Source organism: Poeciliopsis prolifica, unplaced genomic scaffold (assembly GCF_027474105.1).
Source record: "Poeciliopsis prolifica strain line A6 unplaced genomic scaffold, Auburn_PproV2 SCAFFOLD004, whole genome shotgun sequence".
Lineage (NCBI taxonomy): Eukaryota > Metazoa > Chordata > Actinopteri > Cyprinodontiformes > Poeciliidae > Poeciliopsis > Poeciliopsis prolifica.
The window spans coordinates 15939478-15955602 of NW_026562379.1; the positions used below are offsets into that span (position 1 = coordinate 15939478).

Here is a 16125-nt window from a genome sequence, read left to right on the forward strand (position 1 = left end):
TCCATCCACCCAACCATCCACCCAACCATCCATCCATCCATCCATCCATCCATCCATCCATCCACCCAACCATCCATCCATCCACCCATCCACCCAACCATCCATCCATCCATCCACCCAACCATCCATCCATCCATCCACCCATCCACCAACCATCCATCCATCCATCCACCCATCCATCCATCCATCCACCCATCCATCCATCCATCCATCCATCCACCCAACCATCCACCCATCCATCCATCCATCCACCCAACCATCCATCCATCCATCCATCCATCCATCCATCCACCCATCCATCCACCCATCCATCCATCCATCCATCCACCCATCCATCCATCCATCCATCCATCCATCCATCCATCCATCCATCCATCCACCCATCCACCCAACCATCCATCCATCCACCCATCCACCCAACCATCCATCCATCCATCCATCCATCCACCCATCCACCCAACCATCCATCCATCCATCCATCCATCCACCCATCCACCCAACCATCCATCCACCCAACCATCCACCCAACCATCCATCCATCCACCCAACCATCCATCCATCCACCCAACCATCCATCCATCCACCCATCCACACATCCATCCACCATCCATCCATCCACCCATCCACCCATCCATCCATCCATCCACCCAACCATCCACCCATCCATCCATCCATCCATCCATCCATCCATCCATCCATCCATCCATCCATCCATCCATCCATCCGTCCAACCATCCATCCATCCATCCATCCATCCATCCATCCATCCATCCATCCATCCATCCATCCATCCACCCAACCATCCATCCATCCATCCATCCATCCATCCATCCATCCATCCATCCATCCATCCGTCCATCCATCCATCCATCATGAACTTCTTTATTTAATCTTAATCCTCAAACTGTGTTGTAGTCGTAACTAAAATATCTCCTGTTACATCTGGAAACATGTGGTGAATCTGTCTTCCCCCTCTTCCTCTTCCCACTTTTCTTCCTCCTCTTCCTCCTGCTGCTCTGACAGACCAGAGATAATGATTTCTCAGCCTGCTCCTCTCTGCCCTGTTTGTAAGTGTGTGGGCGGCAGAGAGAGCAGAGAGTGTTTCATTCACTCCAGCCTGAGCTGCAGATTAACACGCCGCAGCGAACGGCGCCGGACCCTGACCCACTGGCGCTGGGATCGGGTCGAACTCTCCTTCACTGGATTCAGATCTCTGAGTCTGCAAATGGACGAAGCCACACAGTCACAGGGAATATTGGCATAAAAGATTTCCTTCTCTGTCATTATTTCAACTCATAATCCAGGATAATCTGTTCTTTATTCCACCTTAACTTCCAGTTCTTAATAACTTTGAACATCTGGAGTCAGTGCGGTTGCTTAATGCATCAGTTTCTCTCTGAGATGTGAAATCCCTCACGATGAGGATTGTTTGCCAGGAATGAGCCGCAGACGCTGCAGCGTGTTGCTGACGGTGCTTTACTGCCACCTGTTGGCCACTGGAGGTAAACAGCAAAGGTCTGAGGAGGACGACGGTTTGATTCCCCGGCAGAAATCAGACGCAAAGATTTCTTATCATTTTCGGGAAAAATTAGACGTTGCTGTGAGCTGAAGCAGCTGGATGGAGATGTAGGGAGAGAGATTGTTTCTTTCAATTCAATGTTTTGAGTTCACAAAGTGAAACCAGTTCTTCCTCATTAGGTCAGAGGTCAGGCGTCTGGGTCAGACTTCCTGAATCCTGGAGGCTCCAAAAAACAATTTCAATTTCATTCTATTTCCCCTCAGATGCCGCCATGGTAGCAATAAATTACCAGCTCATCCATCCATCCATCCATCCATCCATCCATCCATCCATCCATCCATCCATCCATCCATCCATCCATCCATCATTTCATCCATCCATCCATCCATCCAGTTCAACTGAAATTAACAAAAAATTAAATATTTGTATGTAAATTTTAAATTCTGATTGAATTTCCTGCAGGAGTAGTTGGTGTGTTTGTTTTTGTTTTGTTTTTTTATTTTGATGAGCAGCCTTTTAAACACTGCAAATACACAAAACCTTAAGATTTTAAAAGTAACTTTCGGGAAGATATAGCAGTTTATTTTAAATAAATAATTTCTTAATAGTCATGAAAATGTTCTGGTTTCACTGGCAGATTTTTTTTCACTTATTGCAGAAAAAAAAATTGTTACAAGTGAAATTATTTTTTCCTCAACATTAAGGAATTATTTACGTAAAACAAGCTTTAAATGTTGTTGAAAAGTTTCTTGTAAGTTAGCTTTGTCCTATTTTAAGTAATAAAATATTTGCACTACAAACTCGACCAAAAAAAATTTAATTAATGCCTGATTTAGATACATTAATGAAATCCTCTTTACCTGGTTTTATATTTTGATTTGATTTAAGATGAATAGTCCATGTGAATTAAATGATAAGAGTGACTGGAAAGGCCGTAGGTTGTTGTTGTTCTGCTGGCTTACCGCTTCGTTTTTCTGCCTTCTTGATGTCAGGTGATGACACACCTGCGGGTGATCGAGGAGAGGATGAACCAGAGTCTCTCTCTGCTCTACAAAGTTCCCTACGTGGCCGAGGAGCTGCAGGATGAAATCGGTGAGTCACGGGGAATGACGGATAAATCCAGCTCGTTTCGTTTTTCCCCGCCTTTTATTTCCTTCTGGAGACTCTCGAAAAATGAAAAACAAGTATGGTCGGTTTCAATGTCTGGCTACGACCCAATTATTCAGACACACGTTGTCCTATCTTCAGCTCCTGGTGAAAATTTTAACAAAACTGCCTCTCTTTTTGTCACACTTAGCTATTCATCCCAGTTTTGGGATTTTAAAATGTTCTTCTGTTTTCTCTGCTTGGTTTGAAAGGAAACGTGGTGTGAAGTTGAAGCATAAATTAAAGTTGAGTTGCTGTAATGACAGAACTGGGTCGCAGCTTTCACCGTGGCGCGTTCGTCTGAGATCTACAGAGCAGAGTTATGAGAGAACCAGCTTTCAGAGAAATGCTAATTGGTAGTTAGCAGAAACAGAAACTGTTGCCGTTCTTAGAAAATGAGAAAGCAGGAAGAGGTGTTTTATAAACCGCTAGGTTTATAAACTCTCATCAGAAGCAGATATTCTGCAAAAAACACAAATTTTACCAAGTTTTTGGTCTAGTTTTTAGTGTAAACATCTTAGTACACTTAAAAAAATGACAAAACTAAATTAAAAGTAACTTTTCAACAAGATATAGTAGCTTGTTTCATGTCAATCACATTTGTAACTCAACTCTGCCTGAAGGTTAGCTTTGCCTTATTTCAAATGTACTGACATGTTTGCACTTGTAACTGGACCAAAAATACTTGATGAGTTTTTATGTTTTTGCAGTTTGAATGTTGTTTTGTGATTTTTCTTGCTCTGCAGACGACCTGCTCCAGGAGCAGAAGGCCGACATGGACCAGTTCCTGTCCTCCATCTCCGAATCGCAGCCTGACGTCACTGTGTCATCGGAGGAGAGCGTGGAGGTTCCAGTCCCCGAGGACAAACCGTACCGACCCATCCAGGTCACGTCTCTGGGGGCGCGCTCGGAGCCGGAAGGTACAGCACAACACGGCACCCACTGAAGTGTTTCCAAGCAAAACCTTTAAAGGTGACCTATTGCTATAAATTCAAATCAGCTGCTAACCACATCCCCCAAAGCAACACTTACACTCACCCTTAAAAATGGCTGCAAACGGATGCACAAATATACAACTTTACATCTTTGAAAAGCATTAGTAGAGCCTCCTGCACAACCAAAAAGAATCCAGCAAGTGGTGGGTTCTTGCTGGAATCCACCATTTGCTGTAAAAAGATATATAGAGAGCGCATATATCTTTTTACAATGTTGAGAGTGTCGTCTCTTTTGTTGGGGTGACGGCATCAGAGCCAGGAACCAAAAAAAGCCTGATAAAGAAGGCTGGAACTGTTTTGGGGGGCGACTGCGGAAACACTGGGAATGATGACGCGAAGAAGGTTACATGACATCAATAAATCGATAATCCTCAACATCTGCTTCATGAGACTTTCATGGAAAAACAGCATCTCTGGTCAGAGGCCTCTTCAAATTCCCTGTAATACAGACTGCTACAGGAGATCTTTTTGTCAACAGCTATCACCGTCTACAAACACTCTGAAGAATTTTTAATTGAAATGAGACAGATTAAAGTAATCGTTTTCTGAATAGAAAACACTGACCTTCTTTTACGACAGTTTTGTTTTTTTAAAGTGATTTGGCTGTTTTCAGAAGCAGCAGAAACCCAAATGGAAGCATGAAAATGTGAATTTTGCTTAATAGATCCCATTTATCAGTGCTGCACTGTTCATATTAAACTGAGCTGCAGCCAATCACTTCAGGGGAAATGAAAGCCAAATTGGGGCCAACCAAAAGACTGAATCCTGAAGGAGAAGCAGAAAGGATGGATGGAATGTTTCCAGCAAAACGGGAGGCAAATTACAGTGAAACCCCAGAGGAGCATTTTGAGACGCGAGCCAGCGGCCCGGAGGGCTCAGTAAGGCGCGCCAACTCTGATTCTGGTTCTGATTCCCCCGTTTCTGCTCAGTCAGTTAACAGAGCTTGATAATCCTGCCGTTTCTCTTCTCACCTCAGTTTTCTCTCTTCTCTCCGTCCCGTTTTCTGATCTTCTGTTTTTCTGTTGCTCATTTCTAACGTCAAGGCGACCTATCAGACTCCCCACGTGCCTTCAAGAAAGGTGGGTGCCTCTGTTGCGTCTTGTTTTCCTCTCACCCAACTAAAACCATCCCCATTGTTTTCCTTTGCTTTTCCTCTCCTTTTCACCCTTTCTTACTGACCACCCCGGTTTCGTTGTTTATTTTCTTGTTTTCGTTCTTTTTTTTCTTCATCATATTTGGATTATCACCTCATGCTTTGTAGAAAAGCTGGTAGCTTTTACTCGGCAGTCTGTTGGCTCTCACCAGAATTATGGGTACTTTTCTCACCATCCGTCTAGTTTCCAATAGGAGCTGTGAAATGTAGCGTATACGCTGCTAAAACGCAAAATTTTTCCAAGTATTTTGTTTAGTTCTTAGTGCAAACTGAGAACACTTGAAATAAGGCAAAACCAACTTAAAGTAACTGTTTAGCAAGATATAGTAGCTTGTTTTAAGTCAGTAATTATTTAATATAATAATAGAAAGACTATTTCACTTACAACAAGACATTTTCCCATCTTACGACTGAAATAATCTGAAAGTGGAACCAGTCAATAACTATAAATTACTGACTTAAAACAAGCTGCTATATCTTGCTGTAAAGTTACGTGTACGTTTTATTTTACTATAAGTGCACTTAGTACTAGTATATTTCCACTAAAAACTAGACTTGGTAAGATTATGGTTTTTGCAATATGAAACTACAAAACCGCAAAATCTTAAGTATTTTTTTAAATCTAGTTTTTATTGTAAATATCTTAGTACACTTACAGCAAAACTACTAGTAACCTTTCAGCAAGAAATATGAGCTTGTTTTAAGTCAAAAATCTCTTATTTATTTTAAAAAAGTTTTAGTTCCATTGGCAGATTATTTAAATGTCTTATGAGTAAAATAATCTACCAGTGAAACTAGAACTTTTTCAAATTAATATTAATGAATTATTGATGAAAAACGAGCTCCTATATCTTACTGAAAAGTTGCTAGTCAGTTGTTTTTGTCTTATTTTAAATATTTGCCCGAAAAACCAGACTAAAAATACTTGATTAGATTGTGTGTTTTTGCAGTGTACATCTCCAAAACTCTCTGTTCACACAAAAATAAACTAAAAGATTTCTCCTTCAAAACCAGAGATTACAGTGTGTGGAGAAGTTTTAAATTGCCCCTATGCTGTAATCCTGAAACCTTAAGAGATTATAAGAACGTCCTGGAAAGGAAAACAGATTCCTATCATGGCTTGTGCAATATGACAGCTGTTTGCTGCTTTATTTTAAAGTGTTCATTTTCTCCGATGGAAACACAAAAAGGTGATAAAAAATCCGAAACACACAAACACAAAAAACAAATGCAACCCAAAACGCTCCAAAAATATCCACATCAACATCGGTATCAGCCGATATTAATATTTTAAACGTATCGGTCCGATAAATAAAATGAGGTAGATTTGAACAACCAGTATTTATTTTCATCTTGTTGCCTTCTGTTTCTGTTAATTTTTTTAAGTGTCATAATGGTAGAGAAATATTTATGATACAATGTACAAAATATCGGCATCGGTTATTTGCCATAACATTAATATCAGAAATTAATATCAACCCAAATTTTTGTATTTGTATAGATTTTTGCATCTCTAACAAAAACTTACAATCAACAAAATAAACGCTAAACAGAAGACCTCCAGGCCACTAGGGGGAGTCTATAGTAGGTAGAATTACCTCTGTAAATACGCTGCTGTTCCATAATGTTGTGAAAGACTTGAAAGACATGAATCTTTTCTTTCTTCCGTCCCGATAATCATGACATCCCGTCTTTACTGAGGTTCTCATTCCGTTCAACTTATTAGTTATTGGTTGTCTCTCCTTTGTGGCCTGAAGGACTTACGTTTTCCTGCGTGAATTTTTATTGTTTCATATTTGCGACATTTTCCCTTTTGCTTCTACTTCCCGTGGTTGCAAAATTTTCCACTTGCAGCATTTGTTGCATTTATTTTCTTTCATGTTTTGGGATTTGCATTATTCATGCGTTGGCACTTTTTGACCCCCGTATTTTTCACATTTTCCTGTGCTACAAGCAGAAAAATCTAAATATTTCATTGGCCAGTGCTCAAAGTGCATACTTATGGAGAAGAAGGAAAAATAAAGATCCTTTTATTAATATTTTGTTTTTAATACAAATTAAAACATTAAAGGTGTGGTATGAATTTGTATTTTGTGCCACTAACTCCGTCTGTTTGGATGGAGAGCAGCGGTGGACATCAATTTTTGTTTCTCACCAAGTTCTCACTTGTATTTACTCTAAACTTTGACAGATCCATTCTGACACACGAATATCCGTTGTAGCTCTGCCTGGTTGTTTATGGTTGTTGGTTGATTGTATTTAGCTTCATCCATGTGGACGAGCCTCACCGTGCGGTTGGTGTGCAGGGGGGACCTGCAGCGTTCCTGTGTTTCTATTCAGATTTTAAATCTCACATCGTCTGACATTCGCTAATTAGATTACTTTTGATGCAAATTTAGACTTTTTATTCTTTTTAAAACGAACAATTAGAGAGGTGTGATTACTCCCAGATAGTTTTACTATTAAGCTTTGGTTGCAGCCCTCATATTGATAAGTTTTTGTATTTATTGTAATTTGTCACTCTTCACTCTTTGAACAAAAAAAGATTGAATGCTGGTAATAATAAATTAAATCATTAAATTAATAAATACTTGTCACATTTTTCTACACATGGTGTTAATTGTTTAAAAAGCTGTGCTGCTCTGTAAGCAGAGCGCCGCTGCAGCCGCCTTTCATGCACACCCTGCAGGGACAGAATCTCCTCGGCTTATTGTCACGTCATTGTCTCATTTATTTCACATGAAGGTGTATTTACAGAAAAATGCATCTGTTGGCGAACGACAACGATTGTTAATGGAAAATTGCATGTGTCTGGTTTAAGAGGGCCTTTGTGGGAGAGCGCTGTCATGTTCACAGTCGTCTCTCTGTGCTGAATGGGAGAAAGGGTTTCGTTGTCACCAGCGCACCGAGGAGACTGATGCAACTGCTGTGACGAAACAATCTGCTCTCCACCAACATCACCACCCTTGTTGGTCTGTTTTGTTTTGTCCGTTTTCTACGTGTCACTGACCGATCCGGCTTTACCTCCACCAGGCTCCGCCATGGCTGGTCTGGACGGTCTGATCGGCGCCGAGGAGAGAGTCATCAACAGCAAGCCGAAGATGGGAGAAGACCTGGTGAGTGCCTGACGCTTCTGTGCAGCGTCTATTTTAATTATCGACTATTTTAATTATCAATTAATCGGTTGATTATTCTGACGATTAATCGATAATTGTTTTTTTTTTAAATGACACATTCTGCATATTTTTTATTTAGGCATTTTTATACAATATTAGAAAAACATGCAAATGTACAAATAATTTAATTCCTTTTTAAATAGGAAAGTAATCATCTTCCTACTTCAGTTAATGATTAATCGTTTACTAAATTAGTTGACGATTAAGTGTTTTAGTCCTAATTTAAATGTGTCATTTATTTATTAAAACTCGAAGGATTTTTCTTATCTTAATTTCAAAATGTATATATTTTCGTACAGTTTTGGCTTAATCACTTTCCTGGATATGATGGTTTTTCAGCGAATTGCTTTTTTTTTGAGTCTGTATTCTTCAGTTAATGATTAATCATTTACTAGATTAGTTGATGATTATTTCAATAATCGATTAATCACAATTAATTATTTCAGTCCTAATTTAACATATTTATTTAAATAAATACAAAATGTATACATGTTTTGGCTAAATTACAGCTCTGAGTGTGGTGGTTCGTTCAGCACCTGTGTGCACCACTTAATGATTAATTGATTATTTTAATAATAAATTCATCTGATTAATCGTTTAAGCCCTGCCTCAGTGACCTGAGAGCAGCTTTGTTGGGGATAAAGCCAAGGCTGTCTGTAGACAGGTTAATTTAATTCAGCGGAGACTGATTGAGATTAATGAAGCGACCCGGCGCTTTCTCTTAATTTCAGTTTCACTGTGACAGATGATAGTTACATCCGTCTCGCTTTGGGCTATTTGCGCGTCTGTGTGTGGCTTCCTCCAGCCGGCCTTCATGCAAATCGGCTCCACGCTCAGTTTGCCAGTCAGTGCATGGCACATTTCCTTGCCCAACTCGTCAGGCCTCCATGTTTGGCCTCTGAGTGTGTCTTGTGTTCTGCATGTCAAACCAACACTCAGCTACCAAGCTGCATGTTTGTGTGCATGGGTTTTCTGTCTTTTGTGGGGTAAGGCTGTTTTTCTGAGATAGAGCAACCTGGCAGTGAAATTATCTGATCAGAGTGAGACCTGAAAACATTTTCTTGAGTCAGATACAAAATCTGGATTGGTCTTTGTAGAAAATGTAGATTTTTTCTTGTTTCTATCTCCTAAAAGCATCGTCTTTACCCTGTAATTGTGGAGTGAGTAAATAGATGCTGATGGCCTGTTCACACAAGAAGAGTGAGTAAAATAATTTACAGTGGATATAAGGAATGCTAAACACCCTATTAAATGCTACATTTCAATATTGGCAGTTTTTTCACATTTAATTTGACCTAAGACCTGGAAATAAATGGATGGATGGCTGGATGGATGGATGGATGGATGGATGGATGGATGGATGGATGGATGGATGGATGGATGGATGGATGGATGGATGGATGGGTGGGTGGGTGGGTGGGTGGGTGGATGGATGGATGGATGGATGGATGGATGGATGGGTGGGTGGGTGGATGGATGGATGGATGGATGGATGGATGGATGGATGGATGGATGGACGGACGGACGGTCGGTCGGTCGGATAAAGATCTGACTGAAGGTGGAAAACCTCGAATAAATTGGCTTCCTGTTGGATGAAGGGTGTGTAAACTTTTACATCCACTGTATGTTATTAAAGCTGCTGCACTTTCTCTCAAACTCTCTATATCTCTTTCTCTCTCTCTTTCTTTCAGTTTGAACCAGAAAACTTCAAGCTTATCATCACTTTAACACTTTGCTGCACATCCACACTCTCTTGCTTTCCTGCCTCTCCATTCCTGTCTAACAAAAAGCCCAAATTATTCCTCTGAATTTCTTTCTTTCTTTCTCTCTCTCACACACAGACATGTTTTCGTATCTTGTGGGGACTTTACATTGACTTCCATTCATTTTCTATAGCCTACTCCTATTCCTACCACCAACCATCACATACTTAACCCTAATCAAAACTCAATTCATACCTTAGTCCTAATTCTAACCCCTCACTCAAAAACAACATTCCCCTCATGGGGACCAGGATTTGTCCCCACAAGAAGCAGCGGTCCCCACAACCTCGCAATGTAGACAGAAATAGGTCCCCACAAGCATATAAAAACCGAGTTACACACACACACCCACACTGCTGTGAGTGTAACCTGGGCTCCCCTGTCTGTGTTGACAGGTGATTGATGAGTCTCTGGATGTTAACGAAGTGGTTTACAGTGCTGAGAGAGTCAGCGTTATGCATGGTGATGAGCTGGTGAGTACAGCGGCGCCCTCCTCTGGGCTCTCTGGGGAACTACAGACAGCGGGGAGAAGGTGACAGTAGGAGAGTGTCGGAGTGTGCAACCAAACTTTCTTTACCCCCTCTCTTCTTGAGTTAAAGTTTTCTGTTCAAGCTATTTGAAAAAAATAAATTTGAGAAAATGTCATTCCTGCATGGGAGCATGTTTGTTATGTGAATGTACCTGAATGTACACATTGGAAAAACGATGAGCAGAAACTGACATGTCTCAGTTTTTGTGTGGGAATGAGCGGTGAAGAAATTCCCCAGCAGCTGTCGACATATGATCAGATTGTGTCATATGTGCCAAATTACAATGTGAATGTAGAAAATCGAGTTGTGATGAAACGCCAGTTCAGACACGATCAGCTGCAGCACTAAAATGTTTTTTTTTTCTTCTTCTTGAGTTTCTTCATGTTTTGGATGGATCTTCATGTTTTTGAATTAATTTAGGATTAGAAGATGAAGATTTAAAGGTGAATTTATCATCTTTGTCATTTTAGGCCATAAAATCCACTCAGGAAATAGCAAACAAATAAATGAGAAACCAATGCTAACTATTACATAATGATAAACTACAGATTACTGTTACATAATGAACAATATCAAGTTATTTAAGAACTGATCATCTAACTCTCAATATCTTCTTGCATTCTGACTGCAACTAATAAATTGGTATCAAGAACGAACATTTAGTTTGATGTGAGAAAAAACATCTGTAGCTAATTGCTAATGCTAATAGTAGGTATTCTAACATTGGCTAATGCTAACTTTTATTTATGAACTGATTATTTTGTTATTATAAGAAGCTGTGAATAAAAAGTTTTCTTCAGTAAAGTAATTGATATTCTGTGATCAGTCCTTCATTCATTGATATCCAAATTAATGTTAGTTATCTTTCACCTTTTTGTAATGTTAGCATCAGCAGTTAACTGTTTATTTATTTGCTGCTAACGTTCAATTGATTGTCAATAAAACAGTTCAGATTTGTTTAAAGTATTTAGGAAAGTGTGATCAGGAGTTCATTTTGAATTAAAATTGCACTATCAACTCTTTATTAGCGTTTGAACAGAGACTAATTACTTAGTAATAACAATAGTAACGTAAAGTAATACACAAACAATCTCTAAACTAATCATTTACTTTTTCAGAAATTGTGTTCAGGAGTTGACAATTAATGTAAAATTATTTGGTTTCATCATAAAGGAATAATTAACTGATATGTATCAGAGTAATATTCTTAAATTATTACTTGCTAATGTTAACTTACAAATAATGACTTGCTACTTTCTAGCAGCTAGTTAGCAAAACATGTTCATCATTAACCACTGGGTAATGGTTAAATAAAGTAGAGTTTGTTAATAGCTTCTCATTGGCCAAAACCTAAAAGATTTTATGGAGTTCAGTATGACTGAAGCTATTAGCCTCATTGGCTAACAGCGAATAGTTTGAAGCTCTATGGACAGCTAGAATTAGTTACCAAATTTTGATCCACAGTCCATGTTATTAATTCAATATTGCAATATAAACAGCTAACTGTTAGCTAGCTTTTCACCATCAAAAGATGGTGTTGGTTCACTGTCTGGTATTGGTTTACAGAGTTTCCTGTTGAATTAGCACAGGTATTTATGAATGAATGCAAGCAGACGCTAACGAATCCTTGTTTCGCTCCTCCTGGGATTCTATGTTACTAAGTGAATTTGATTGCTTTTTAAAATGAAAACATTCCTTTAATAGCATTCCTCAAAGCATTCCCTCGCTCTTGATAAGCCGCGCTGCCTGGCACTGGTTGGATTTTTTATGGTTATTGAGTAGCATTAAATCACGTAGCTTTTTTTCAAAGTAACAACAACGTTATTTCTGTTTGGAAATAAAGTTGATTTGGTATGCGCTTCACCTATTGTTGGTTTTAATGTGAGAAGTTTGTGTAAATTCAACTGGCAATCTGCAAGCAGCATTTGCATGTTGCTCAGACTTTGCACCGAAGGGGATGTTGTCCCTGATGCACAGCGAAGCGAAACTCCCCCAGTCGATTGATTTCCACCGCTCAAAGCCGCTTCAAGGCGCTTTGATCTGTAAAGTCATATTTTGCACCATCTCCTTTGAATATTTCAATTTGAATATTTTTCAGATTAAAGCTGAGTTTATATGCAGAGTCTTAAAAACCAAACTTCATACATCAAACTGGGTTACGTTTAAAACTTTAATAAGAAATTCAGGAGTCTCATGTCTTCACTTTATTACTATTGATCATCATGATTTGCTCAACACCTCACCTGCTTGGATTTAAGAATAGAGCCTGCAGCAGAAATCGCTGTATTGATTTGGGAAGGCAGTAACTACAAAACCTTTCATGTAAAGTAGAAAAATTTAATTACTGGTAATAACTGCGGACAAATTTGTGTTCACTCGAACGTGAACGCTGAAGATCTTCTAAGTCAGTGTGGGCAAGATGAGGAGTTGCAGACTGGAAAGGTTAGATAAAACCTGAAATCTGTTTTGTCCTGCCCGTCAGCCCTACCGCCCCCTGGGAGAGGACTTCGGCATCAGAAACACCAACACCGCGCTGATCGGCCTGCTGGTGATCGCCGTAGCCATAGCCACTGTGATTGTGATCAGCTTGGTTCTGTTGAGGAAAAGGCAATACGGCACCATCAGCCACGGCATCGTGGAGGTAAGACACCACAACAACAAGGACTGCCAACACGAGTCACTGAATCTAACTAACAATTATTTTACTAATCAATTAGTCTGGCGATTAATCAGATAAAGCATTTTTTATTGAACCATTTAATCTTATTGTGTGAAATATTAGAAATTGATTTGAAATACAAATAAATAAACAATTTGATTGTTGTTTTTTAAATAAGAATGCAGTAACAGCCTTTAGTGAATATAAAGGATCCATCTACAGCTTAAAATACTTAACATCAAAGTAAAAAGATTAACTGAAGTTTATTTTTCGACAGAATTTGAACTGGATGAAGCAAAAACTTTGTCAACTAAGGAGTTTTGTGCAAAACATATTTACAGACTAAAGTTCTTAAAAATTTAAATATTTTTAGAAGTTTTTGCCCTAATAGCAGCTACAAGTACGTTGTTCTTTCAGCTACTGGCCTTTTTGAGTCAAATAGTGACCAATTAATCGTGATTAATTGTGGCTGATCTGATTAATCGTTTTAGCTCTCCTCAGACAGAACGCTTCGCCCTCGCTGCGTTGTCTTGCTGATAATCATCCGCATCTTGTTCACAGGTGGACCCCATGCTGACGCCAGAGGAGCGACACCTAAACAAGATGCAGAACCACGGCTACGAAAACCCCACCTACAAATACCTGGAGCAGATGCAGATCTAACTGAGAGGGGGCGCCGTGGAGCCCACAGGGGGAACATACTACTGACCAATAACACACAACGCTATTGTTAAAATCCTTTGCGTACATCCAAACTCCATTTACTGGTTTGTTCAAAACAATCCTTAAGTAATGCTCCTACTTCTACTACTGTTGTACTATAGAGCTCTTTTTGATCTCATGTCTGATGTTTCTGCCAGTTCGCAAAATAGAAAACAATTTATCTATAATTATCGAGACGGATCAAGATGTATAACATTTCTTCTGACATTTTTATTATGTGAAAAGCAAATCAAACTAATGTTTTTTAGTCATCAAACTGGCACTGCATTTAGTTTCTCCATCATGCAGACTCTGATGGGTTTCATTAAATAATTGGTGTTTTAATGTGTTATTTTTAATCTCAATAGATTGCTTGTATATGAAGGTTCTTTGTACCAATCAAAATGTTTAGTGATTAAAAAAACAAATGGGGAGGAAATAAATCATGGTTTACTTCTTTGCTTTGTTATAATAACAAATATACATAAAATGTTTAAATATACATAAATATATATAAAATTTGATGTTTTTATTCTACCTTTTCCAAAGGAAGAGATTATAAATTGGTTTGGGTTTTATTTTTTATCCTTATTTTTATTCGGTGGTTCGAATGTTTGCAGGCGTTGGAAAAGGTGAGCACCTGTGCAGACCTCCAGCTCAAACGCCATTATTGACTGAATCTTTTTTTGCTTTAATTGGTCAGATTTTCCCGTGCCATTAGTTCATTAAAGTCTTGTGCATCGGGACAAACTGTATATATATATTTGATCTGACACAGCAAGGCAACCAGACAAACTGTTTATCTAAGCAAAGACAAAAAAAGAAATCATAATAAAAATGAGTGAATGTGTTCATTTACCACCTCAGACACACAAACTAGGGATTTATTTTGTTGATATTTAACTAAATACTTTAAAAATATCCGATTATACTTTCTGTTAGAGTTGCAGTTTGGCCTTCATCCAACAGAGGGCGCCAGTGGTCATTCATAAGCAGAGCCGCTGATACAGAAATAAAGATGGCGGCATCAGGGCGATTCCTTACCGGTCCAAACAGAGTCCGGCGTGAGATGCAAAATGCACTTTGTGCGGTTCTGTTTTGAAATATAAACTTTAATACTTTAACAGCCTGAAATGGCGCAGCGTCGGCGCATCATGAAACATGTTGGCCCTTACGAAAACACGGTCCGTTCTCTTGATAAAAGAGAAAACTCAGGTTTTTAAGGAAATGTCCGCTTATCAATTAACCGTTATGCGATCGATAAACTCAATCGATAAACAAGATCAACCTTTTGCTCGTCTGGTAGTTTTAAAAAATCCGTTGTCCAAATGGTACATAGCTGAATGTATTCCTCCATACTATGTATATGATGGGTTCCCCTGAAGCTGATGATCCAATGAACGCCCAGATCTCCACAGGTAGATTTGCGGAAGCTGCAGCTGGAGATCCAAACTGGGCTGAGAACCAACCCTGAATTAACTGCACAAACATTTAACGATGCGATTAACTGACCTGGAGGTCTGCGCAGGTCGTTTGTATTTTTACAGGTAGTGAATGAAACAAGTGAATCCTAATCCTCTATCTTAGTATCGTCTGTATGCCTGTATAGTTGATGTTGCAATCATGGCTCTTTCTTTTTCTGTTTTTATGAGGATTTCTGTGGTGTGCATTGTTCTTATATGAAATCTGTTTAATTTTATTTTCCAGTTTGTTTTTCCTCTTTCTGTGGCAGTATATCTGTATGTGACTGTCTCACTATGCACCCAAACAGCTTCGATCTCGTAACTGCCTGCTTGACTGTGGAAGAGGGTCAGGGGTCATTGATTATATTATGCATATTAGTGATTTAAAACTGATCAACACCAATGGAAACAGATATAAGATTACAAGGGGTGACACATCAATAAACTCACAACAAACAACTGAACGTGTCGTTTTTTTATAAAACTGATGTTTGGAAAAACTGACAAAATCTCACATTTTTGAAAATGCAGGAGAGAATAAGTTTTAGTCGAGAAACTAATTTTAAGTTTTAAACTCCGTCTCAGGGTTTTTGGGAGGGTTTTGTTTGTTGATTTTTTTTTTGAACACGTACAGAAAAAATATTTGCAGTTTGAAGCATGATGCCAAACTTTTGTTTAGAGAACAGGTGGATGTACAAACTTCTCAATATTCCCACATTTATTCCCACATGTTAAAACATAATAATCTTACATTTGTTACAACTTAACTCGCGTTTAGTACAGTATCTATTGTGTCAATTGCAAAACAATGAACAAGAAAAAGTACATTTTATAACCAGCAATAATCATATGTTTATGTAAAGGTATAGATATATACATATTTCATAAAACATAATTTGGTTTAATCTTTATGAAGCAATGTTAACAAAAAAATCTCATGAATAAATGTGTTTTATGCTTTTTCAAATCATCCTCATAACATTTATTTATAGAAGGAAATTGAAAGAAAAATATAAAGC

At 38.7% G+C, this 16125-nt stretch overlaps 1 protein-coding gene across 5 annotated transcripts in view; it reads left to right on the forward strand.

Moving 5' to 3' along the window:
* aplp2 (amyloid beta (A4) precursor-like protein 2) overlaps positions 1-15565 on the forward strand; it is a 66782-nt gene extending 51217 nt beyond the window's left edge. For 2 of the 5 annotated variants that reach the window (XM_055028014.1, XM_055028019.1), the window contains 7 exons: positions 2512-2611; positions 3412-3585; positions 4704-4739; positions 7847-7929; positions 10148-10225; positions 12765-12923; positions 13503-15565. In XM_055028014.1, coding sequence (XP_054883989.1) covers positions 2512-2611; positions 3412-3585; positions 4704-4739; positions 7847-7929; positions 10148-10225; positions 12765-12923; positions 13503-13604 — 732 coding nt within the window. In that variant the 3' untranslated portion in view covers positions 13605-15565. The remainder of the gene's footprint in view (positions 1-2511; positions 2612-3411; positions 3586-4703; positions 4740-7846; positions 7930-10147; positions 10226-12764; positions 12924-13502) is intronic. The other 3 variants (XM_055028017.1, XM_055028016.1, XM_055028018.1) reach the window with 3 other exon arrangements.
* Positions 15566-16125: the final 560 nt, after the last annotated feature.